This window comes from Hemicordylus capensis, chromosome 3 (assembly GCF_027244095.1).
Source record: "Hemicordylus capensis ecotype Gifberg chromosome 3, rHemCap1.1.pri, whole genome shotgun sequence".
Taxonomy (NCBI): domain Eukaryota; kingdom Metazoa; phylum Chordata; class Lepidosauria; order Squamata; family Cordylidae; genus Hemicordylus; species Hemicordylus capensis.
Window position 1 is genome coordinate 187917899 of NC_069659.1, and position 27477 is coordinate 187945375.

At 44.0% G+C, this 27477-nt stretch overlaps 1 protein-coding gene across 2 annotated transcripts in view; it reads left to right on the forward strand.

The window, feature by feature from the left end:
• The first annotated feature begins 12196 nt into the window (after window positions 1-12196).
• Window positions 12197-27477, forward strand: part of SLC25A30 (solute carrier family 25 member 30) — a 38581-nt gene continuing 23300 nt past the window's right edge. The window contains exons 1-4 of one of the 2 annotated variants that reach the window (XM_053311534.1): window positions 12197-12360; window positions 19699-19787; window positions 25600-25747; window positions 26736-26830. In XM_053311534.1, the coding sequence (XP_053167509.1) occupies window positions 25689-25747; window positions 26736-26830 (154 nt within the window). In that variant the 5' untranslated portion in view covers window positions 12197-12360; window positions 19699-19787; window positions 25600-25688. The remainder of the gene's footprint in view (window positions 12361-19698; window positions 19788-25599; window positions 25748-26735; window positions 26831-27477) is intronic. The other variant, XM_053311533.1, reaches the window with a different exon arrangement.

The window sequence follows — 27477 nt, forward strand, 5'->3', positions numbered from 1 at the left end:
TAAGGGACTGGATGGACAGGGAATCAATCTTGGCGGAGGAACAGGCTGGGTTCAGGGCAGGTAGATCTACCATGGATAATTGTCTAATTTTGCAACACCTCTGTGAGAAGTATCCCAATTTGCTTTATGCTGCTTTCATAGATCTAAGATTTGCCTTTGATTCCATCTCTCGATCTAGATTGTGGGAGAAACTGAGAGCTTCTTCGATAGATCGCCGCCTCTTGGCTTTGATCTCTGCTGTACACGAGAACTCAGCCTTGAAGGTGCGCAGCTCTCCCTGGGGCCATTTGTCCTCTGCAATCCCCACTCAGAAAGGGGTACGGCAGGGTTGTATACTGGCTCCACTTCTTTTTAATTTTTATATTAATGATTTGGTTACTCATATGGCAGATCTGAATTTTCACCCGCCAAAGTTAGCAGAGAAGCACATTAACTCATTGTTGTATGCTGATGATACTCTTATCCTGGCAAGAACACCTGTGGGTCTCAGATGTGCCCTGGGGGTATTGGCCTCCTATTGTAAAGGAAATCGTCTTGAAATTAATTATGCTAAAACAAAGATCATGGCCCTCAGTAAAAAACTTAAACATCACAATTGGAAAATTGATGACCACCCTATTCAGCAAGTTTCTACCTTCAATTATTTGGGGGTCCTCTTCCATGCCTTGGGCTCTAGGAAGCCACATGCTACCTATGTGTCCCAGAATGCTCAAAGGAGCGCATCCACTATTCTCAGGGTTTTTTGGAGTAAGTGGGGGGCATTTTATACCCTCTGCTATCAAACTTTTTCTTGTCAAATCTCTTGCTCAGCTTACATATGGTGCACAGCTAGGGCCTTTATCTAGTTTTCAGCAGGTGGAAAGAATTCAATCTGTACTTTCAACCCCCCGTTGTGTCTCTAATGCCAGATTGAGACTGGAGACGGGTCTAGTGAAGGTGGAGGCTAGATATTGGATACTTACGATTTTTTACTGGATTAAAATCCATCACTCCCATGGTAGTTTAGTATTTCTCACATTACAAGATTCATTTCATGCCTCCTGGGAACGCAGAATATTTACTAAACTGGCAACATTGGGGTTGCTTCCGCTTACCCTGCTCAAAATGGAAGTATCACAAGTCCGTGCCTTGCTGAAACAGAAAATATTAGACACGGAGCGGCAGGAAGATTTATCTAAGTCTCCGGTTTTCTGCTGTAACGATACCACAAGGTATCTTGTTGCTCCTTTATCTTATCTGCAACAATTAGACATCCCCAGATATAGGTTGGCTTTTACACAGGCCAGATGTAGATGCCTTCCCTCTGCTGTCCTTGAAGGTGGGACTCAAGTCTATGTCCCTGTGGTGATGGGGAAGTTGAAACAATCGAACATGTTTTGCTTTATTGCTCCTTTTATAGGGACTTACGTTTAGAACTAATATCTCCACTGTTGGCTCGTTTCCCAGGAAATTCGCCTAGCCAACAAGTGGCTTTCCTGCTTGAGGACAGCATACCTGCCATTACTCGGAAAGTGGCGGACTTTTGTGCAGCAGCTCGAAGAGTGTGCTGGTTTTTAATTAACAGTCCTAGTGCTGCTCTATAACCATTCAGTTATAATATTGTTGATGGGTTAGACTGTTGACTTGTGTTTTTAAAAAAATTATTTATATTTTAACTAGTGAATTTAAGCCCGTTAAATTAACGGGCGCTAGTAGTCCGCTATTGCGGCTCGCTCTTTGGGGCTGGCTGTTCCCTTCTCTCCTGCCCCACTCTCCCTCCCTCCCTTCTGCCCCACACTCTTGCCTCTCTTCCCCTCCCTCCCACTCCACTCTCTTGCCCTTCCTCCCCCCACCACCCCTCTCTCTCACCTTCCCCTCCCTCTCAGCGTCCTGCTCCAGTCCAGCGATCAGGAAAGTCCCGCTGCCCGGTTCCCTCCTACATTGTCATTACGCCCGTTGCCTTCATGGGTGCAAGAAGAGTTCCGCCGCCGGCGGGCAGGCGGGTCCGAGAGTGCCGCCGGCGCCGTAGGCGGCTGGGTGGCCGGGCCGAGAGTGCCACCGTCGCTGTGGGCGGCCGGGTGGAGAGTTCCGCCGCCGCCGCCAAGAGTGCCGCCCGCCGCTGCCGCCTCTGCCCTCCCCGCAGCCCCTCCGTTCCCGCGGCCGCCGCTTCCGACCTTCCCGTGGCCGGGCTGGCCATCCAGCCAACATGGTCGCCTGGTGCCTGCGGTCGTATCTTCCTCGGACGTTCTGGGCCCAGAACGGGCATGCCCAGAGCGCTCTGCGCATGCCCAGAATGGCTGAGGAAGACATGGGCGCAGAGACACGGGCGCACACCCAGGGCTTTTATTATAGAGGATTGTATTCCCCCGCCCTTGTTGTGCTGGTCATAGACCGTAATAAACTTTGAATGAATAAAGGTAACATTGTCCGTGTTTCCCCCATGGCCAGGATTCTTCTTTTGGCTCTAGTGATCCATTTTTCTCCCCCATACTCGTATTACATCTCTTCATCTATCCAAAGGTCAGAAACATATACTTCAGCATATATAGAGATGGTGGGGGAGAGAGATTTTCAAGTATGTACCTCTACCTCCCTCCACCGCAGTCAACCAAGCCATGAGGTTCCCCTCCCACTTTCTTTCTCCCCACAAAGGTTCTATACCAAGTCAACTTGGCTGACTGTAACTGAGCATGTGCAAATCTGATATTACCATAGAACCTAATGAAAGTGAATTTCTTAATTTGTAGAAATTCAGAACTTATTTATTTCAACAAACCCATGAAACACCCTTGTACAGAATCTATATATATATAATTCTCTTAGACATACCTGTCGCTAATCCCATGCGTGGCAGCTCTTGCGAGAGTTTGCGAGTGAGGGGAGGGGCAGAAGAAAGCGACAGTGGAGAAGATAAGGCCAATGGCCAGGTGGCCAGGCTGGGAGAGAGAGTGGTGGCCAGGCTGGCTGGCGGGCAGGGAGAGAAAGCGAGCAGGGAGAGAAAGTGGTGACCAGGCTGGCCGGCGGGCGGAGGGAGAGAAAGCAGCGGCCAGGCTGGCCAGTGGGCGGGGGAAGACAAAGCAGCAGCCAGGCCAGTGGGAGAGAAAGAGGGAGGGGGGCCGAGAATGAGGGAGAACTAGAGGTGCAGATGCTTTGCGCTCGGACCAGCTAGTACTTATTATTAAGAGAAACTTTTCCCAAAGAAATTGAGTCAGTGTGGTCTTCTCTATTAGTTAGCAAATCTCCAATTATAAATAAGTGGGGGGAAGAACTAATGGTGGTGGTGTGGTTTCATGCTAGTATTTCAATTTCTGCTCCTCATAACTTAGCAATTTTTCAAAGGATTTATTTAAAAAATTACACCCTTGCTCAGCAGATAATTCTGAGCTTTAAAACTGGACTGCCACAATGTGCTCTACGTAGGGCTGCCCTTGAAGGTGGTTCGGAAGCTTCAGCTGTTCCAGAATGCTGCTGCAAGGGTGCTCGTGGACGCAAGTCACTACACGTGTCACACCCATCCTGTGGAAGCTTCATTGGTCCACTTCCAGGCTAAATTCAAGGTGCTTGTCTTGACCTTTAAAACTCTACATGGCTTGGGGCTGGGGTACCTGTGGGACTGCATTCGCCCATATGAACCTGCCAGGGCCCTCTGCTCAGCATCTCAGGCCCTGCTCATGGCCCCGCCACTAACAGAGATCTGGCTGGCGGGGACTAGAGGCAAGGCCTTTTCGGTTATGGCCCTTTCGGTTATTGGAACACCCTCCCGGAAGATCTTCGCCATGCTCCATGCCTCAGTGTTTGTTTGTTTTAAACAATTGGAAACACAACTTTTTAAAGAGGCTTTTTAATGTTTCATCTCTGTTTATATCTGGTAGGTTCTTTAGTTTTTATAGTTCTCATTTTTTAGCTTTTAAAATAACTTCTAATTTGAAACTTTTAAAAAACGTAATTTTAAATGTGGTTTTAGTTTGGTCTTTTAACTTTATTAGTCTTATTTTATATTATATCTTTTTATTATGTTGTGAGCCGCCCCAAGCGTAGTGTACTGGAGGGGCAGGGTATAAATATTTTAAACAAATAAATAAATAAATAAATAAATACCTGTTTGAGCATGAATAGTACAAAAGGATAGCTTTCAGAAATTGTAAGCCATCTTGAGACCAACTGGTCAAAAGTCAGGGTACAAATCTTTTAAATTTAAACTTTTAATAGTTAAGAGTATAAATCCTTTTAGTTAGGGTATAATAAATCCTTTAAATCCTCCTGGCAGTGGCCAGAAGCACTTTTTATCAGCTTCAGCTGATATGTCAGCTACATCCATTTCTGGAGGTAAATGACTTTAAAACAGTGCTACATATGTTGGTACCCTCCAGGCTTGACTACTGTAATGCACTCTATGTGTGGCTGCTTTTTTACGTAGTCTGGAAACGACAACAGAATGCAGCAGCAAGACTGGGCTCTGGGACAACCCAAGGGGACCATATAACACCAATTTTAAAAGAACTAAACTGACTGCCAATATCTTTCTGTGCAGAATACAAAGTGCTAGTTATTACCTATAAAGCCCTGAATGGCTTGGGGCCAGTGTAATTAAGAGAGCGCCTCCTTTGTCATGAACCCTGCTGCCTATTAAGGTCATCTGAGGAGGTCTAGTTAAGGTTGCCTTTAGTTCGGCTTGTCTGGTGGCGACTTGGGACCAGGCCTTCTCTGTGGCTGCCCCAGGGCTTTGGGATACACTCCCTGTCAAAGTAAGAGCTTCTCCATCTTTGATTTATATAATATAACAAATCCTAAATAATTTATTCCGTAGAATATCACTTCAGTAGATTAAATGAAATTAAATGCTGATGACAGGGGTTCCCAATCTGTAGTACATAGCTAGGGATTATGGGAGCAGCAGCCACCTAATGGTGCAGCGGGGAAAAGACTTGACTACCAAGCCAGAGGTTGCCGGTTTGAATCCCCACTGGTAGGTTCCCCAGACTATGGGAACGAAACACCTATATCGGACAGCAACGATATAGGAAGATGCTGAAAGACATCATCTCAGCCTGCGCGGGAGATGGCAATGATAAACCCCTCCTGTATTCTACCACAGTCAACTCCTGTGGTCGCCAGGAATCGACACTGACTCTTATTTAACCACAATCTATGAGCATTTTTACAAGTTATGCCAAGACCAGGATCCCCACCCACAATGGAGCTGTTGAAGAGAACAGGGGTAACCTGGCAGAGGGTTACCCTGCTAAATGAGGAAAGACTATCCAAGCAGCAATATATATATCTAGCTTGAGGGAGAGTTCTGTGCAACTTGAAAACATTATGAACTTTGTTTAGATCATCAAAAAATGTACAGTATTATTTTACTGTCCCTGTAAATTCATTTATATATATTCATTTATATATAAATGAATTTACAGGGACAGTAAAATAATACTGTACATTTTTTGATGATCTAAACAAAGTTCACAATATAGTATGTATATGTTTTCAAGTTGCACAGAACTCTCCCTCAAGCTAGATGTTTAAACAAAAGGAAGGGATAATTATTCAATAATTATTGTGTATTTAAATAATATTTGTTAATTTACTGTTAATTTTGTTCTAAAGAACAAACAGGGCAACCTGTTTCTTATACACATAACTACGGATACTGAAGGAAAGCAGCTTATATTTTCTTAGCCATTACTTCAGCTTAACTTGAAAAAGTCAGGGTAGGCATGTAAAGGCCATGTAACTTGACTCTTCTATGACAACTAATTTTTTTCTCCCTGGCCTCTGTAGATCAATATACAAACATCAGCTAGTACTGGACTGAAGAAGTTATAACCATGATCTTACTCAGTTCTTCCATACTGCTGCATTTTAAGGTAAGGAATCAGAACAAATAATCAACTCTTGTTTTCTTTCTCCACCTGGTATGAGGCTGAAATTACTTGAGACACCCAGATTCTAATCAAATGGACCTGCAGTGCAATGTCACCTGAATGTCCCTGCAACAGCACTGGCATCATGTCAGGTGTTGTGACTTTGCACTCAGTCGGCAGCCACCTTACCACATCTAAGTTTTCTGAATATCAGGACAGAAATAATATAGTTTGGAAAGTCTGGAGATAAGATATATCTGTGGAAAGTAGGTGTGTGTGTGTGTGTGTGTGTGTGTGACTTTACCGGTGTTTTTCTTTCTTTCTATTTTGAGATACTGGGGAGTTTAAACTTATTGTACTGCAGATTGCACTGCATTAGTGTTTATAATTTGTGATTTTCTGAATGTTCCGTGTTAGGTATATGAAAAAATGGGATTAAATGCAAAGCATGGCTTAAACTTCATGTGAAGTGCTTTGAACACCCCCAAACACTACATGAATGATAACAACAACAACAAAAACAACTTTAGTTAAAAAAAACCTATGTTAACAGCAGTAATGGGGAACCAGTGTGGGGCAGTGGATATTATTATTATTATTGTTACATTTATATCCCGCTCTTCCTCCAAGGAGCCCAGAGTACTACATACTTGAGTTTCTCTTTCACAACAACCCTGTGAAGTAGGTTAGGCTGAGAGAGAAGTGACTGGCCCAGAGTCACCCAGCTAGTTTCATGGCTGAATGGGGATTTGAACTCAGGTCTCCCCGGTCCTAGTTCAGCACTCTAGCCACCACACCGTGCTGGCTCTCCTGTTGTAGACGGTTGGACTTGGACCTGGGAGCCCAGGCTCAAATTCCCGTGTAACCATTAAACTCACTTACCTTGGGCCAGTCAACATTTCTTAGTCTCAAAGTAATTTTGAGGATGAAATGGCAGGGGAACCACATATGTTGTCCTCAGTATTTTTGTCCGGAATCTGTACCCTAGCTTTAATTCCAGGCCTACATGATGTGCAGCATTGTGGCTCTATAAAACTACACCCCAGGGCTGCTGCAGATGCTGGTCAGAACTGCAGAATTACTGCTAGTGCAACTACCCATTCTGACCAGAATAGGGGCAGTTTTCTGAGTCTGCAGCGGCACTATGGAGTTGTAATACTGTGCATCATGGTGGCGATGATTACAATTTAATGGAGATAAGCAAAGAGATGGTGAAGGCATTGCCTTCACTGCCATTAGAGCAGGACCCTGTCTCTTTAGAGAAAGCCCCGTTTCAGTCTCCCTCCCCGCTGAGCTGGGATGAACCTGACTCTCTGCAAATACATCATGCAGATAATGCTGACTTGGACTTGCAGACTATGGTTAAGGCCCTCTGGCACTACGGGATCTGTTCCATCTGTTTTGGACCCTGGAATGTTTTTTGCCAATGATCCTCATTTTGATGCTGTTACCCCCTTTTTCCCCTTCAGTCCACACCTTAGAGACATCACAGGAGCAGCTTGGGAGGAGAGCTGGTCTTGTGGTAGCAAGCATGACTTGTCCCCTTAGCTAAGCAGGGTCTGCCCTGGTTGCATATGAATGGGAGACTTGATGTGTGACCTCTGTAAGATATTCCCCTCAGGGGATGGAACCATTCTGGGAAGAGCAGAAGGTTCCAAGTTCCCTCCCTGGCAGCATCCCCAAGGAAGGGCTGAGAGAGATTCCTGCCTGCAACCTTGGAGAAGCCACTGCCAATCTGTGAAGACAATACTGAGCTAGATGGACCAATGGACTGACTCAGTATATGGCAGCTTCCTATGTTCCTTCCTTTGCGTAGCATTTATGTAAGGAACATAGGAATATAGGAAGCTGCCATATACTGAGTCAGTCCAGGCTTGGCAGCTGTCCATCCATGAAAAGGGCCGCTGGAACCCCCAGTTGTGCATGAAATCATGCGCAAAGGGGGCATGACCTGATTGCCAGAAGGCCCTCCCCAGGCCTCCCCCTCTCATTTCCAGGCAGCACTTGCTGCCTCACAGCGTTTATTTCCCTTCCTTTCCCTCCGGCAAAGGAGAGGACAGGAAATAAATGCTGTCAGGCAGCAAACGCTGTCTGTCTAAAATGAGAGGAGGAAAGCTCACCTGGGGCTCTCTGGAGCCCAAGCCACGCCCCCGTGTGCATGACATCATGCACATGGGGCATTATTGGCGGGGCTGCTGGGCAGGGCAGAATACAGGCCGCCATTCAGCTGGCTCCGCCACTGTCTCCATGCCCTGTTAAGAGCTCAAGATCCTGCATCTCCTTGTCTGAATCATGCTACTGTTGGCTCACAACTGCCATCTGATGATCAAACCTTTTCTGTTCCTCTGAAAGATGAAGGGAACATGGTTCTTCCATCAATATTGGCAACCGGGAAGTCCTACATTTAGCAGTGCCCTTTGCTGTACATTCTGAATGACATGTGGTTTCTTTATGTCCTTTGACATTTATTTTGTGGAATATTGCAGGATGAAAAGTCAGAACAAAAGATATTACCTTTATGAATTATATTTCTAAATTTGATATTTTATTTTTTTACAAGAAACTTGGCTTTCTGATTATTTAAATTAAGATGACTTTAAGTCTATTTCATTAGGTGCAGTCCCTGGCATAGGACGTGGCAGACCGTTGAAGTTTAAATTTGCTTATTTCCATCATGCTTCAGGTTGAAATTGTTCAGCTGTTATCTCTGGAGCAATATGCAATGGTGGTCTTACTAAAATCCATTAATACTTCCTTTCTATTGATTAATGTTTATAACCCTCCCTTGTTTATACACCCTCAAATAAAAAAATGTTTGGGGCAAAGTAGGGTCTTATGCAAGTGATCTTCAGAGCTCTTATCCTTATGCTTATGTAATTGTAGTTGGAGCTTTAAATGTGAGATTAGGTACCAATGATGATCTTGTTCTGCAAAATGTCAACATCACCCTCCTGACATGGATGAAGTTCCCCCACTTCTTCATTAATAGTCCAAAGATGTGGTGGGAGATTTTCAGGGGTTATGTTTGCTGTAAACATTTGCTAAATTCGATCTGTTTCTTCTGAATTGAACAATGAATGATGATTATCCAGCCAAATATTCTCACTGGGTTTGCACTAAGCCTTCACTGACTGAATATACTGTAGTCTCCCAGAATCTAACTCCATTCTTGCAGAAATATTTAATAGTAAGTTGTCCTGATAGCAACCACTTTCCAGGTACTTTATATCTGAGACCTTTCAATTCCTGCAGACCGTTGATACCGCTTGCCTGCAGGTCTTTCTCGGGTCCTTTCTAGCCAATGGCTTTCTAGAGGAGGTGGGATGCCACACCTCCTTTCCCCCACCCCCACCCCATGTATACTTCTAAGAACTTTCAGTTTAATGAATAAAAAACATTTATTTTTTCAAAAAGGTATTATTGTTTTAACTTGTTTTTAGGGGGTCTTCCGCAAGACCGCCAACTTTCAATGCCACTGCCGCCGAACGCCAACACCAATACAGAAACCCTTCCCCTACATAAAGCCGGTGTATGTGATGTAACCAATGGGACCACTTGGGAGTAGGAAGTTCTACTCATGTGTAGAAAATCATTACTCTGGATGAGGGTTAATGAGGTGCACGAGAAAGCGACTCACTGCCTCCCCACCAGCGCCTGGGCACTTGTGGTGACCTAACTGAGAGGGCCAGCTGCCTCCATGGCCCAGCTGGTGCCTTCTGCCAAAGAGGGCAAACTTGGAGGAAGGCTGGGAATTGGCCCACCCCGACCAAGGAAGGAGGCAGGCAGGTGGATCCTTTTTAATTTCTCTTTTTTTATTTATCCCCACCCCCATCTCAACTTGCACAAGAGTACTGACGCAGCAAAGTCGGTGGTCTTGTTGGGTGTTCCGCAAGATCACCCAGCAATTTAAAAAAAAAATTTTTTTAATCAGAGGCTTTAGGAAAAGTTGCTCTGTCACTATGGCCCCTGCATACATCTCAGAAGAAATGTTGGGGTACTTTGAAGTATCCCCAAAAGCCGCTATAGGAAGTGGAACCTTTTAGCATGGGCATAATTCAGGCTAAGTTCCAGTGTGCAGGGGGGAAACCAAATTGTGTATGGAGTGCTCCCCAATATCTTGCAGGGACTTTGAGGTAAGTCTCCCTGATGTGTGAATGCACACCCACCACTCCCGGACCTGGGGTACTTCAAAGTAAATCTGCCATCTGGGAACGGCCCTGCAACTTGATGCTAGTCTGCTCCCTCGGTGGGTATCTGTAACATGCGCACAAATTGAGTCCTTGGTCAAATGGCCAAGCTCTGGGCAATGAACTTGTATGCAGTAACTTGGAGTGGTAGATTCCAGTTTTAGCCTCCCTTTTCACCTTCATATATTGTACCGTGTTGGTCCCAAGAGACTAAGGCTTAGCTATAATAATTCCCACTAGCTGGGACAGAGCATCTGCACCTCTGGCTGGCCCAGCCAACTCTGCTGTTCCTCCCCACCACCACCACACTGGCATGCCCGGCTTTCTGGCCGGCTGCTCCCCCCCCCGCCACCCGCTTCTTGTCTCCCTCCCCATGCTTTCTGACGGGCCAGCTGGCTGGCCCGCTTCCTCTCCCCCCCCCCCGCCCCACCCCACGCTTACTGGCTTGCAGGCTAGCCAGTAAGCCGGCCTGACACCTCCTCCCGGCGGGTGGCCGGGCCAGGGCAGCCTGCCGCCGCCGCCACCACCTCCTCCAGCGGCCAGGCCAGAGCCAGGCCAGCTCGCCACCTCCGGCCTCCTTCTCCTCCCAGAGGCCAGGCCAGGCCGGCACGCCGCCACCTCCTCCAGCCAACTGGACCAGAGCCAGACTGGCCTGCCGCTGCCTCCTCTGGCCAAGCCAGGGCCAGGCCAGCCCACCGCCACTTCCTCTGCTGCCCCCATGTCAGGAGTTCTCGCGAGATTTCCGCCACGCATTAGAACCGGCACGTCTTGGAGAAATAAGTATATAGATATATTAAAAAGGCAAAAGGGATATGCCTTCCAATTATCGCCCCATCAGTCTCTTGGGTATAATCAGCAAGTTGTATGCTAAACATCTAAATGAAAAATGTTTGGACTGGCTTGAGTCTGAACATATTTTGGTGTAACAGGAATGGCACCATTCAGTGCCAATATTTGCCAATTCTTTCAACCAATTTCTTGATTCTATTACTATGTTAAGTGCTATATAATTTTATGAAATATGGATCTATTTACAAATAAGGAATACATGCTTTGACATATTCAGCTAGAGGAGAGCTGGTTTTGTGGTTAAAGGCATGAATTGTCCTCTTTGCTAAGCAGGGTCCACTTTGGTTTGCATTTGAGTGGGAGACTACATATGAGTCTCCCACTTATTATCTCTTAATAATAAGATATTCCCCTCTGTTTGGTCTAATGGCCGTAAATAAAATTACAATTACAATACAAGATATTTCCCTTAGATGGGATGGGGGCACTCTGGGAAGAGCATCTGCAAGTGTGCATGCATAAAGTTCCAAGTTCCCTGCCTGGCATCTCCGACATAGGGCTGAGACAAGACTCCTGCCTGCAACCTTGGAGAAGTTGCTGCTGGTCAGTTTAGACAATACTGAGTTAGATGGTCTGACTCAGTATGTGGTAGCGACCTATGTTCCTATATTTCAAGGATCTTTCATTGTTCCAAAGCTATAACATATTAGTAGTTTGGGGGCTGTTCCATGCCGTTCCGTTCCATGTTTGCCCCTGAAAGGGGTTAATAAAAATGTAATATTTGAAATATTTCAATGCTAAAAAACATCGTTCTCCTGTGTCACTAACACATCCCACTGGTTTTGGGATCCAGTTTGATTTTTAAGGGATCGTTCAGGACTGTTCTTTTCCGTTCCAGCTTTTACTAAGTCTCCAAATATTGTGCTACCTAAACCGCTGAGTCAGTCACTCCTTTTCAGCCCAACACACCTCCCAAGGTCGTTGTGAGGGTTACATGGGACTACCGTATAGCACTCTGAGCTCCTTGGAAGAAGGACTATTAACACTCTAAAAAGCTAAATAATTCCTTCATGATTTTTATACGGTGCACTTGACGATGTTCAGGTATGCCACGTGCATATCTTCCCTCAGTCTCAGCCACAGACATGCCATAGAGTGCCCCTGTCTCTCAAGTTCACGACAGCTCACTTTTAGTTGAAGGCACACAGATATTCGCTGTGATTGGTGCCAAAAACCGGGGGCGGAGGCAGGCCGGGCAGCAGGGCTTCGCTTTAGGGACGGAACGAACACTAGTTTTATTGGCCAGTTTCTCAAGGTCTCTTGCTGACGTAAGAGCCCCAACGAGACTTGCTAATGTGATTGGTCGCTTCTAGCCAACTCAGCCCGCCCCTGTGGTGGTGGAGGACATGCGCAATCGTCAATTGTCTTTGGCGTGCGTTTCCTAATCCTTCCCCTCTTTCTTTCGCTCTGAGTAGGTCAGTAGGAGAGCTTCGCTGGGGCGTCTCTGAGGGGGCTCGCCTGAAGGGCGTTGTTGCTGGCGGGTGAGTACGCGGAGGACAAGGGCGGCTCAGCCCGTCTGGCTGCTGGTCGAGCGCTCCTTTATCTCCATCCGCTATCAAATTGGGGTTATTCTCAAAGAGGAATTTCTAGGGCCTCGTTATCACTCAAGTATTTTTAATCACTGTCTGACTGTAACAATTCAGGTTGTAGTCGAGTGGGGATCTCATTGAAATCTCCCACTCCCTTGCAGTCTGAGATCCCCCACTCCCTTGCAGTCTGAACATCTCATGAAAAAACCCGTATATTTTATTCTCTCTGTGTTTGTGTGTATCTATCTATCTATTTATCTTAATAGTAATCTTCTAATAAAGAAATAGAATAGTAGGATATAGAGTTGTAATATGCTAGTTTGCTGTGTGCAGGGGTTGTGTTTTCTATGGGGCATTTAATTATGTTGGTTGTCATCATCTGCAGTGCTGTATCACAGAGACATGTACAAACTTCTACTTGCGATGCATGTTATTTTCTTGTTGGTTGCTTTGCCTTTCTTGAATGTTTCCATTGATATAACTATAAAGAGGGAGACAGTTCAGCAATAGTGCCTCTATTGGATGTATCTTATACAGATTTTGTTGGAAAACATTATTAAAAATATTTCTCAGAGTGGTTTACATAGTGAAATCTGAGAAAATTGTTCTGTGCCCTGAAAGGACTTGACAGTTTAAAAAAAAACACACACCCAGAACCCCATGATTTAAGGAGGCATCTGCAGCTGGTGGAGCAATGCTATGGTGGGCTAAAATGCAATAGTTTCTCCTCCTCTGCTAAATATAAAAGTGAGCTGCCATTTTAAAAGGTGCCTCTTTGCCCAGTTAGCAGGGGTTATGCCTCTTGTTGGTTCAGGTCTGTTGTACTTTACACATTTGTAGGTGTATGCTTTTAACATGTTAACAAGACGTAACAGTGCACTTCTTGGGGTATACTTGTGAGAGCACTGTGATTCGTTGTAGCACTTTGTTGAGTGTGGATTATGATAACTCTCAGCTTGTCTTTGCTTAAATGTGTGAAATAGTCTTCGGTGAATGAATTATAACATGTACTTTGAACATGCACAAACACACTTGAGCTAATTCAGTTCATTTTAGTAGTTCTTATTGTGTTAGAAAATGCTAAATCCCATATCTGCAAATACTTGGCTAGTCAGTGTTTTTCCATGAACAAAGAGTAAATGTTCATGATTGCTGAGGAAGGAATGTTGGCATTCTTATGAGGATGATCTTCAGGTTGATTTTTGCTGTGACCTACAGCAGGCCTTGGATAAATGGGAGCCAGCCTAAAAATGTACAAGCCAAACTAGGAATGGACTCTTGACAAAACTATGGGATTTAATGATGGATATGGAAGGACGTGGAGTATAAATGTGTTTATCCCCTTTATAAGTAACCTACTTAAAACAGAAATAGGACTGCCCGGAACAATTCTTTTTTAATTAAATTACTCTACCTCTGAATTTCCTAGTCAAGAATATTAGTGCCAACACACTCCAAGGCTTGTAAAGTATTGTTTTTTTAAAAAAATAAGGGGACAAGTACATGTGTGGATTGCTAACTGGTTGAAGGACAGGAAACAGAGAGTAGGTATAAATGAAGAGTTTTCACAATGGAAGTAAGTAAGAAGTGGGGTCCCCCAGGGATCTGTACTGGGACCGGTGCTTTTTAACTTATTCATAAATGATCTAGAAGCAGGGGTAAGCAGTGAGGTGGCCAGATTTGCAGATGATACCAAATTCTTTCGGGTAGTGAAATCCAAAAAGGATTGTGAGGAGCTCCAAAAAGATCTCTCCAAACTGGGGGAGTGGGCAACAAAGTGGCAATTGCGGTTCAATGTTGGCAAGTGTAAGGTGATGCACATTGGGACGAAAAACCCCAAATATACGCTGATGAAATCTGAGCTGTCAGTGACTGACCAGGAGAGGGATCTTGGGGTCGTGGTGGACAGCTGGTTGAAAGTGTCGACTCAATGTGCGGAAGCTGTGAAAAAGGCCAATTCCATGCTAGGGATCATTAGAAAGGAGATTGAAAATAAAAGTGCTAATATTATAATGCCCTTATACAAAACTATGGGGCGACCATACTTGGAGTACTATGTACAATTCTGGTCACCACATCTAAAGAAGGACATTGTAGAACTGGAAAAGGTGCAGAAGAAGGCAACCAAGGTGATCAGGGGCCTAGAGCACCTTTCTTATAAGGCAAGGCTACAACACCTGGGGCTGTTTAGTTTAGAAAAAAGATGACTGCAGGGAGACATGATAGAGGTCTATAAAATCATGCATGGTGTGGAGAAAGTAGATAGAGAGATATTCTTCCTCTCACATAACACTAGTACCAGGGGTCATCCCATGAAATTGATTGCCAGGAAATCTGGGACCAACAAATGGAAGTACTTTTTCACGCAACGCATAATCCACTTGTGGAATTCTCTGCCACAAGATGTGGTGACAGCCAACAACCTGGATGGCTTTAAGAGGGGTTTGGATAACTTCATGGAGGAGAGGTCTGTCAACAGCTACTAGTTGGAGGGCTGTGGGCCACCTCCAGCCTCCAAGGTAGGATGCCTCTGAGTACCAGTTGCAGGGGAGTAAGAGCAGGAGGGAGGGCATGCCCTCAACTCCTGCCTGTGGCTTCCAGTGGCAGCTGGTGGGCCACTGTGCGAAACAGGATGCTGGACTAGATGGGTCTTGGGTCTGATCCAGCAGGGCTGTTCTTATGTTCTTAAGGGTGGTGCAACAGCAGAAAGGAGGAGGGATGGTGACAGTGGGATGGAATTGCTATGAAGCAATCACTGGGCTGGTTTTCTCTAGGTTTTAGTGTTACCGTTAATTTTTTAGGTGTCATGGCTCCTTGGTGCCTGGGATATGTCAATCTCTGGCTTAAAGTGACTGTTTTTCCATCCAGGACTGAATACTGAGAATCCTTAAAGATCTGTAAGGCATGGTGTGTGTACATCGCCAGCCGGCTCCTTCAGGAGCTTGCCTGGCTTTGCCCATCCTCTTTCCATCGGCCAGGCTCCTGGCTGATAGAAGGAGGTGTGCACATTCTCCTGATGGAGGTGGCTGGTGGAAGGAGGATGGGTGAGCTGGGTGAGCAGCTGAAGGAGGTGGCTGTCAGCGGCTTTGGCAGGAGCTCTGGCTAGAGGGAATGGAGGCCTCGGTAGCTCTTCTGTGTTTAGCGGCGCCCAGAAGCAGGGCATGACCCGTCTGCCCTATTACAACTCTGACCCTGTATACAATTACAGTAATGGTACATGGGGGTAGGTTTGGCAATTCTGGTCCCTGGCAATTGATGACATAATCCAAGTTCCAGGCTTTTGCCCACGAAGGGAGGGGCAGAAGGAGCTACAGATGGGTTTAAGGGCTGGCCGGTATGGAATCTGCCAGCTCCTCTGTTGACTTCATGTCACAGAAGTAGGCAAAGCCTCCCTTGCCAGTATTGACGAAACTGCTCTAATTCTAAGGGTATCTGGCTGCCTTTGGCTACACTCTGAGATCCTAGTTACTGATGTTGCAGGGAAAAGGGACCAGGCAATGAAGAAGGGTCTGAGAAGGCAACAGGCTAAGGGAAACTGCAGCAGGGAAGGTGAGTGCTTTGAAGAATGGTCCATTTTAATAAGAGAAGATCCCATGGGGGCCTCTGAGAGGGGAAGGGAAATTAGGAGAGGAGAACGGGTTGAGAAGTGCGCATGACCAGGACAGAGTAGCAAAGGTGAGGAGACTAAAGTTCGCATACTGATCTGAAATGAGCCTTTGCCTGCAGGCCTTTAAACAGACTGTTGCTCTGGAGGAATTTCTACTTAACAGCTGTGGATTTCCTCTTAACAGCTGTGGTTCAAAGCAAAACTGGATAAATACATGAATTGGGTGATTTCTTTTTGTTTTAATGTCTCATTTGGTGAAGGCAGTAGCGGATTAACAGAGAGGCAGAATAGACATTTGCCTACGGCAGCAAAATTTGAGGAGCGGCCCCTCCTTTCACCTGTTTCAAAATGCCATTGAGCGGTGGGAGGGGGGCGGTGGAGGCTGCAGTGGCGGCTGCTGGGAGGGCGGTGGGAAAGGGGAAAGTCCCCCTGTTTACCTTCTAACACAATGCCTCTGCCTGCGCGGTGGAATGGGGCGATGGGGCCAGTGAGAGAGAGCTCCTTCCCACTCCTTCCCAAATGACCGAATGGCCCCGTCTGCAGGTAGCCTGTTTGGGGCCTTTTTTGGACAAAAGGCCCCAAATCGGCTGCCTGCATATGGGGCCATTCAGTCCCATATGGGAAGGAGCTGGAAGGAGCTCTTTCTCATTGGCCCCATTGCCCCATCCCACTGCACAGCGGTGATGTTTTAGAAGCGGGGTGGGGGGACTGGAAGGAGCTCACTTTTGCTGCCTTGGTCGCCCCACTCGCTGCGCAGGTGGCAGCATTGTATTAGAAGGTAAACGGGGGAACTCTCCCAGCAGCCGCCACTGTGGCCTCTGCTATCTCCATCCTTTAAAAAAAGGTAGGGGGAGGGCTTTCTCCCCCCCCCCCCCGCAGTGCTTGTGGCCGCTGCCATCTCCAGAGAGGGGCGGCAAAAAGCTTAATCCACCCTTGGGTGAAGGATGTCTGTGACAAGAGTTTTATGCAATAATATTTATTTGGGATATCTTCGTGAGTGGACCTAGGTCAAACTTGGGAATTGGCAGTTTCCCTGGGCTAGCTTGCTTTCCTTGGATACTTTTTTCCTTGGCTTCCTTGCTTAAGTTATCTGGAACCATTTGTTTTGCAGAGCTTGTGACTGCTGTTATCTGGGTTGTATGAGACAGAATGCAGATAATTGCTATTGTACGAATTGGCAGCTGTCAGTCTTGACTCCTCTCCCTAATAATGCCAAAACGAAGAAGAATTATGGAGCCACTGCTACATTGTCTATCCTCAGCTGGGGAACGCAGCACAAAGCTATGTCAGTTGTACAAGTGGCTCTGTCTTCTGGCTATTAAGAGAGTTAAAAGGCAGAAGATTCAGAGAGAGTTGTAAGAAAAGATACCTGCTGTTATGCTGTGTTTCCTCAGCCCAAATTGGCACAACACTGTATTCCCTCTAACAGATTTTTCCAGATGTTGTTGACCACAACTCCCAGAATCCCCAGCTGCAATGGCTTTTGCTTGGGGATTATGGGAGTTGTAATCAACATCTGGGAATCCCTGTTAGAGGGAACATTGCACTATAGCACTGGGAGAGCAGACGGGAGCAGTTTACTGTTGGTGTGAGGATGTTCTATTCTTGCTGAGGTATGGGGATGTTCTATTTTAGGGGTATCTGACTGCAGCACTCCAGCTGTTGTTGGCCTATAACTCCCATCATACTTGGCTACTGCAACTGGGTATGATGGGAGTTGTAGGCCATCTACAGCTTGATGGCTGCAGTTTAACACCCCTGTTCTATTCAATGTAGGTGTGTGGCAAATTGAATGCCTGTTAGAGAGAGCAGATCAGTATTCCCTCTAACAGGGATTCCCAGATGTTGTTGACTACAGCTCCCATAATCCCCAGCCAAAGGCCATTGTAGCTGGGGATGCTGGGAGCTGTCATGAACAACATCTGGAAATCCCTGTTAGAGGGAACAGTGGAGCAGATGTATGAATACTACAGGGAGCTAAGAATTTAAAGGCAAGTTTTTCTTTGTTATGCATTTAAGTATTGAAAATTGAAGATAGCCACCACAAATTAACTTAATCTGGAAAGGTAGAATATTTAAGCATGTGTACTGATGGTAACACAGATAATTTATCTCAAAGACTGCATAATATGCCTCTCCTATTCTCTGGTGGTGTAATTCTGTATCATGAAAATATCAATGCCAATTCTGTGAGTCAAATTCCTCTCTGTCGCATGCTGTACTCTGCAGTGGAAAGGTCAAAGAAGACATGGCTGCTATGTGTGTGTGTGATAGCAGGTTAGGGTTGCTTTCAAGTCTTGGTGTGGGCTCAGTGATAGTTGCTGGTAGGAATTCAGCTGGATATTTTGTCTGAACTTGGACTGTAGAGTTGGGTGTCATTGCTCTCAGTTAATAAAGTGATATATTACTTGAATAACACTGTTGCTGTCTGGAGGTAGAGATTTAATTAAGCACTGCTATGTATGATGAACAGAGGTGTGGAATGGAAATTTTCCAGGAAAGCTTTCCATGGAAAATTTAAGTATGGGAAACTTTTTCATTGCTAGTTGGTTACTTGAAATATTTTTGAGATACAGTGTGGGAAAATTAACATTGTGACAATGTTTTTTAAATTGTACAAATAACTCCAACAAAATGCCAAATTAGATGATATTTATATTTATATTTATTTTATTTTTACATTTATATCCTGCTGTTCCTCCAAGGAGCCCAGAGCAGTGTACTACATACTTGAGTTTCTCCTCACAACAACCCTGTGAAGTAGGCTGAGAGAGAAGTGACTGGCCCAAAGTCACCCAGCTAGTATCATGGCTGAATGGGGATTTGAACTCGGGTCTCCCCGGTCCTAGTCCAGCACTCTAACCACTACACCACGCTGGCTCTGTCACAAAAAGATATCACAAAAAGCTGTAGAGTATTTTCTTTTATTTTGGGAATGAGGGGGAAATTCACATGTGAGAACTTTACATATAATCTTACTATTGAAAGTTTTACAGAAAACCCACATCTGATGATGAACAAAATATGATGCAGGCTTTGACTAACACGTGTGTGTGTGTGTGTGTGTGTGTGTGTGTGTGTGTGTGTGAGTGTGAGAGAGAGAGAGAGAGAGAGAGAAAATAAGTAATAAATAAATAAATATCTGGCTAGGATATGACTTCTCTACTGTTAACCTTGTTTTTAAAAGTCACTGAACTTGATTGGAAATAGTTCCGTGTTACTTCAGCTAAATTCCAACATGAAAATATGGGAGTGGAGGGAAAACCTACTTAAGGACATTGGCCAACATCCAGAACAATCAACGGCTGGTGGAAGAATGTTGTGCTAGTGCAAAACTGCTAGACTATGTGTGGTTGTGCTCTAGACTAGCATTGCTGTACAACAAGCATGCTTGTGGTTGTGTGACAGTTGCATAACTGCAAGATCAGTCTCTCTTTTTTAATGAGAACATTTATGCAAGAACACAATAGCACAGTTCTACAAATTTCCCCCTCCACCATTAAGTGAACTTCTTGCATGAGTACAAATTTACTCACTTTGCCAGTGGTTTGTTGCTCTGGATGTCAGCCACTATGCTTTATCTAGATATGGCTATTTGAGGTGGTGTAGAAATGTAATCATAGATAAATTTGTTCATATAGAAAATCATTTCAAAATCTCTATACTATTGTGTTGCACCGCAGAAAGAAGAAGCATCCAGGAGAATGGCAGCTTTGAACTGGAAGCCCTTTGTGTATGGAGGCCTAGCTTCAATCACTGCAGAATGTGGTTGGTAATTCACTTCTTTGCATCTCCCTTTCCTTCACGTTAGCAATATCTGTAATAGAGTATATTGTAATTGTGAGCCCTTAGGCAAGGAGGTAGTACAGGAAAACCCTGTTATTCTTGGAGGTCCCGTTCCGTGTGGGTGCCCATGGATAGCAAATCCATGCATAATGGGGCATTAGGTCTGTGGGAATCAGGGGGTTAGGTTCCTGGACTGTTCAAAATGTCCCCAAATCAGTCATAAATCATGGGTTTTGCTCCTCGCCCCCCCCCCCAGTGTCCTACCATGCTACAGAGTGGTCCAGGGCATTCAGGGGGCTGAAAATCATGATTTTTGCCCTGTGTTTTCCACTAAATTAACCATAAAATGGCTCCCAAACACAAAATGGCGGCTGGAAATGATCTCCCGACACCCATGGTTACATAGGTTTAACCCTTCCCCCATTTCTTTCTGCATATACCATGGGCAGGTGCTAATTTCCTGACTGTGGATACGTGAAACCAAGAGTGCTGGATCCACTATTAACAAGGTCCTCCTGTAGTTTGTAAAACTGTTAAATGTATTATCCTAATAGAGTTGTGCAATTAACAAGTAGCAAGACTGCAGATAGTCCCCCACCAGCATTTGAGTCCCCCCCATCCCACCTCATTTTATGGAACTCCCCCAGCCAAACCTAATAACTCATATATCCCCCACAAAGTGTCTGTCCTCTCTGCACTCCCCTCAGATTTAGGTGACCTCCTCCTCAAGCTTTCCTTCTACCTGCACCCCTGACAAGTAGTGTAACTATCTTTTTTTTAAGGGTTGAAGAGCAGAGTCCAAAGCCCTAAGAGAGTATTTATTTATTTTTTATTTAACACATTTGTATACCGCCCTGAATGCAAGTATGCACCTTGATTATGTATTTTATTTATATAATGCTTTTATATACCACCCTATATATAATATCAGGGTGGTTTACAACTTAAACAAACAGCAACTAAAACATAAGAATCATATAAAGCAGATTAAAATTGCCATAAACTAAAAGCCTGATGAAACAGGTTTCCCCCCAAAAAATAGTTATTTAAAAGCAACCAGGGTTGGGGAGATACTGATTTCATTTGGGAGAGTGTTCCAGAGCCTTGGGGCAGCCCTAGAGAAGGCCCGGTTTTGGGCCGCCACTAAGCGATCTGGTGGCAACTGCAACTGAACCTCTCCCGATTATGACAAGTAATTGAAATCCCTGAAATGTAAGCAGTCAGGGTAAAATCAAGTAATTACTGGCAATCAGTGTAGTTTTATCCATAAAATATGATGCTAAATCAACCTGCGCTTGTTAATTTAAAATGTTCTTGTGGCTGTGTAATAAACAAGATAGGAAGCTGGCTGGACTTGCATTATGCAATCCAAACCCCTTTTCCTGTCCTGATCACCACCATATTCTAAATGCAAACCCTTGTAAACAATTAAACATGAATTATTCTTGTAAATGGGATGGGAGGTGAAATAATGCTGTCATCGTAACTTCTTTCTTAAATAGTTAAACAAATGTGGAAAATATGCTGTGAAATTGCCACTTGCATCTCTGAATTGTTAAACACTACTCAGTCTTCCATTGCTAGCTCTAATAGACTTTCTACTAGTTTTCAGTGAATGTATACACTGCTTTCCACCACTGTTATATCAGTTTCTTTGCAATTATAGTTGCTCCTAACCAGAATATGCAGTAATTTGCCACATTTTTGTTCCCTAGTATAAAGTTGGAGTTGGGAAAACCCTAAGACTTACTTCAGAACAAAATTAATGTGTTTCGTTTCTCTCCAAATTGGGCTGGACAAAGCCAAGGATGTGTGTCAGTCTTCCACCAGCTTTAGCAAACTTCCAGCATTAGTTCTGGTTAACAAAACTCAGTCGGTACAATCTATCTGCATTCCGGTGGGCCCCAAATGCAACGTTTTGTTGTAATAGCTGAAGTCATAATATGTTACAAGACTTTATGATGCTTTTCCATTGTAGTGGCTACATTGCAACATGTAGAGCCTTGCATGTTGTTCCACTTGAGCTATAGATTATTATGGATGCTGCAGTAGTGTACCTTTTGGTAATGATTGAACTAACCTTAAATGTAACACTTAGCAGCTTTTAAAATAATTTTAACAGTTTCAAAATATCACAATTAATACAAAGTTTTCTGACTGCTCACATTTTTTTGCCCTGAAAATAAAAAGGTGCACCTCTGTGCATAAAAGAAATCCCGCTTCTCTCTCCTAGGGACTGAACTTGGTTGCTTCATATGTGCATGCTACTTACTACTCTGGTCCTTTTTTTTTCTTGATGAGTAGATATGGTAGAAATCTGTGCACAAGTTTGGATGACATGCACACAAGTGGGTGAAATGCTTAGTTTGTCAAGCCAAAGTCAAATCTAAGCTACCGCTGTTGGTTTGTGCCCTCACATGAATCTGGGTTTCACACCTTGATGTGGGTTCACACAAGTTGGAATCACAGACAAGTAGGTTACCAACTTTGTATGTAGGTTCCTTGTGTGTGTGAACCTACCATATGATATTCTAGGGAAAGCAGTCCTACTTCTGGTTGAGTAACTGAACTGCATAAGCCTCCTCTGAAATATGCCTCTCTTTGCATTAAGGGGGTGTAAGCTTCTGTTTAATTTTTCATGCTGGAGAAACTTGCATGTCTTGAGAATGAACAAAGTTAAAGTGTAGAGAGTAAAATATCTAGAGTAAGCTGGATAACTTCCTCTGATTATTTATTGTCAAATAAGGAAATGACTGTTTACAGCATTTAAAAAGGGGTCTGAGTATTAAAAACTTATACCCATAAAACAAGCAAATGATAAATTTCTACTGCTAGAGACTTCTAATAGCACAGGTAATAGAAAATGGTAATGAAATGGTAGAAACTAATTATGATCTAGAAAGTGAAATGACCAATATGTTCAAGAGTTATTCTCTAGTGATGTCATCAGTGAAGATGTCTCCTAAATCTAATTTAGGATTTTTAGTAGTAGTATTCCAATAAGCATTTCACTATTAGGTTGTGTTGCAATTTCTCCCGTTCTTGTAAAAAACCTGTTTAAAGATCCACATTTCTCTGGCAGAGCAAGAACACTCAGCCATTGGTTGGAGTGATTATGACATCAGTAGCACACAGTCTCCCAGTGTGTAGATAATATTTTTGGCTTGTGACTTGTTTTGGGTTGATTCCTTAATGACTGAAAAAGGATTTGTCAAAAGAAATTCAGGAAATCTGCCATAGATATTAATTAATTAATTAATTAATTAATTAATTAATATACTGCCTGACTACAAAGGCTCTAGGTGGTTCACAAGAAAAACAAAACAAGCTGTTAAAAACAGCAATTAATTTTTTTAAAACATTCAGATATTACTAAAAGCCTGGCTGAAAATTTGTGTGTTAGGGGCTTTTTTGAAGGCTGGCAAAGATGCATTACAGCACGTTTCTTTGCTGGCAATCAAGATTACATAAGAGTAGAGATGAGGGGAGTGAAGGCCACAGGATTAGTACGGGAGTTGGTTTTGTAACTCAAAAGCATCCTCCCTTCACTCCAAAATTTCCCTCTTATCTGGCATGTCAGTTTAGGGGGAATTTTCCCCCTCCTCCCCCTAGTTTGTTTGTTTTAAAGGAGCAACTGTGCAGAGAAGGGAGAGGGAGCAAACAGGGACTGGTTAGTGTCTCTTGCTCATTTTGTTTTTAACCCTGGAAACAGCTGAGAAGGGTTTGTGTCAGTGTTAGTGAAACTGGGTTCACACTGCCCCTACCCCAGAGAAGGAGAAATATCTCTTTTACATGGCATGCCAGTATGCGGGAAGGGAGAATATTTGTATTTAATTTTGGAAAAGTCGGGCCGGACCTCAGTCACTCATGCTTCTCAGTAGTCTAATCTGGATGTCAACAATATGCTCTATGTGGGGCTGCCCTTGAAGATGGTTCAGCAGCTTCAGCTGGTCCAGAATGCTGCCGCAAGGATGCTTGTGGGCACTAGTTGGTTCACGAGTATTACACCTACCCTGCAGCAGCTTCATTGGTTACTAGTTGGCTTCTGGGCTAGATCCAACTTGCTGGTTATGACATATAAAGCTCTAAACGGCTTGGGACGGGATATCTGTCAGACCGCATCCACCCATATGAACCTTCCAGGGTCCTCTGTTTAGCATATCGGACTCTGTTCATGACCCTGCCATTAAAGGAGATCTTGTTGGTGGGGACTTGAGACAGGGCCTCTTTGGCTCTTGACCCCTCTCAGAAGAGCTTCGCCATGTTTAAAAAACAAACACAAATTAACAGTGGAAGAACAGTCTTTTTAGAGAGGCTGTTTAATATTTTATTTGCAGCTCATATCTGGTGGGTGTTAACTTTGTCACTTTAGCTTTCCAACTTGCAACTTTTAAATTTGGTTTTAATTAGGTCTTGTTTTTAGGTAGTTTTTGTTTTTATATTGTTACCTGTTTAGTTTTGTGAGCTACCCCAAGCAGTATTTGCACTGGAGGGGTGGGGTATAAATATGTTAAATAAAATCAAGGGCAACCATTACACTTGAATGGTTTTACTCTTATCTCTGAGACACTTCTGGCCTTCTCTCCAATATCACTTAGGCTTCAGCTCCTTAACTGTGACTGCTTCTCTCTGACAGTGGGCTCAGCCTTCATGTTGCTTCATTTTACCTCAGAACTGCTAGACCTCAGTGCTCCTGTTCAGCTTTTCGCATCCTCCAGCCTTGTGCCTCGTAAGGGGGAGGGGATGTTGAGTTCCTTTGAAGGGCCAGAGGCTCAGGACTTCTAATAGGTAGCAGGCAGACATCCAACAGGTACAGTTTCGCCTAGCATAGGAGGGTGGGAGCAGCACCTGTTGTGTTCTACCTGTAATATGTACTTCAACTGCATGGCAGCTAGAACTTCAACAGGTGCAGTTCCCATCTCCAAATGCTGGGGAAAATTCCATCATCCAAGTTTCTGCTTGTCATTCAGCTGTTAGATGCAGAGCTCCAGGCATGCTGGAAGCAAAACTACCAAGCTTCCACCATGCCTTGAGCTCTGTGTCTGATTTCATTTGTTGAATGTCTGCCTGTCATTCTACTCTTAAGTCCTGGGTCCTCTGACCCTTACAAGGGCTCAGCAGCCCTTCCCCCTTATGAGGTACAAAGCAGAGGTGGCCAAACAGGAGCACTGAGGCACAGGAGTTGTGGAGTAAGATGAAGCAAATTAAATCCAACAGAATGTGCATAAAATGACAATATTGGAGGACAATGTTGTATAAGTTTGAAATGATTCTGAAATAACAAACAAACAAATTTATTGCCATGCTTTTTTTCCTTGGGGGGGGACACACACTTCTTAATGGTGAAATTTTTTGTTGTGCTCTTGCAAAATGGTACTTTACAGCACTCTCCATGCTCACTAAACAGGCCTTTAAAAAATATGCACCTGTGATGTCACAGCACAGCCAACAGGGCTGCTGCCTGTTTTTGCGGGCATAGCCAAATAGGAACTTCAGACCTTGATTTTGGTTGCATATGAGCAAATTTCAGCAAAATAAGAATACCTGGCAACTTGTAATTATTTTCCGGTAAGAATTAAACAACTTCTTTAGGAGACATCTCCATTGCTTGAACAGTTTTGTAAGACCTCTCTGTCCCTTGCATGATCATTAATGTTAAATGTGTGGATTTAAATTACTTATTTCTGTTCCCATGAAACCCTACAGCTAACTTCCAAGACTTCTTCCAGTATATAAACACATCTGTTGAGAACCTCTGTGTACCTTTATAAATTATCAGATTTTCCTTTATCTTTAAGGTACGTTCCCAATTGATCTGACAAAAACACGTCTCCAAGTGCAAGGTCAAAAACATGATGTAAAGCATAAAGATATTCGTTATCGTGGAATGTTCCATGCATTAGTGAAGATATGCAGAGAAGAAGGATTGAAAGCATTGTATTCTGGGTAATTTGTGACACATCTGTATTCTGTTCATAGTTGAAACTATTTCAACAAATATGGCTGTTAACTACTTAGCTGACAAACTTGAAGAGAATGTTCTCCTGGGTTTAACATTTTTCTTTATGGGCTCTTAAACTGTATGGCATAAGTTTCACAATCCTTTGGGAGAAAGAGTATGTCTTCAAGGATAAAGTGAATTTGATAGTCTTTTGTATTACAGTAGCCTAAAACAGGCAAGTGTGTATGGGCTTTGATAGCACTTCTAATCTATATTAGTGGTGTTAATCTGCATGCTAGTTCTATAATATGTTTTTATAGAACATACTTTTCTGTGCTATATAATGTACCTTTATTTGAGACATAAACTACATGAAGCATCATATCTGTTGCCTTGTGTGCATTATAATGCTGAATGACCACATGCAGATTTAACATTAAAGAGTAAACATTTATTATTGCATGCACAAGCCACCTAATGGCGAAGCGGAGAACTGACTTGATTATCAAGCCAGAGGTTGCTGGTTTAAATCCCCGCTGGTATGTTTCCCAGACTATAGGAAACACCTATATTGGACAGCAGTGATGTAGGAAGATGCTGAAAGGCATCATCACATACACGTGGGAGGAGGCAATGGTAAACCCCTCCTGTATTCTACCAAAGACAACCACAGAGCTCTGTGGTCGCCAGGAGTTGACATCGACTCGACGGCACACTTTACCGTTACCTTTATTGCATGCACAAAGCAGAGCTTCCAGGCTTGCAGACTCTCCCCTCCCCTCTTTTCTGTGTGTGAGTGGCGGAGGATTAAAAGCTTCTGATGCTGGTTTAGAATGAACTGTGATCCCTTTGCATCCAGATGCAGGAAACTGTGGTTTATACACAAATGCCTATTTCAATATCATTTTTTTATCTAAGATTAAAGCATCTTTGTGTAGAAGACTTGAGGGGAAATGGAAAAATAAGCAGCATGTTCTACTCTTTTCTTTGCAGAATTGCCCCTGCTATGCTACGCCAGGCTTCATATGGAACCATAAAAATAGGCACTTACCAAAGCCTAAAAAGAATATTTATTGAGCAGCCAGAAGGTGAGCAGGTTTTCAGGCATTTTTTATACCTTTTCTTACCCGAAGGGGGGAAAAGGCAATATTTCCAGTTCCAGTTTCCAGTTTATCTTCTTTTGTATTGCACACTTAAGTGTGGGAATGTCTGTCATTTCTCATTGAAATTATCTGAGACTCCTGAACTACTCTGTATCAATATGTTTTCAGCCAAAATGACAAGGGAATGCTAACACAGACTTGAAGATGGGTTGTGACCAGTGTTCCCTCTAAAAGGGATTCCCACATGTTGCTGACTACAACTCACAGAATCCCCAGCTGCAATGGCTTTTGCTTGGAGATTCTGGGAGTTGTAGTCAGCAACATCTGGGAATCCCTGTTAGGGGGAACACTGGTTGTGACTATGGTAGAGCATCTGCTTTGCATACAGAAGGCCCCAAGTTCAATCCCTGGTGGCATCTCCAGGTAGAGCTGGGAAAGGTCCCCTGTCTAAAGCCTGGAGAGGCACTGCCAGTCAGTGTAGACAATACCAAGCTGCTGTCTGACTTGGTAAAAAGGCTGCTTCATAGAGGGACATGTAGGTTGTTTGTGGAGCGTAAGAGTCTCAGATTCTGAAGTCTCAAGACTATTTAAACACTAAGCTATTCAAGACCATTGGGAAGGCAGGGCCAGTA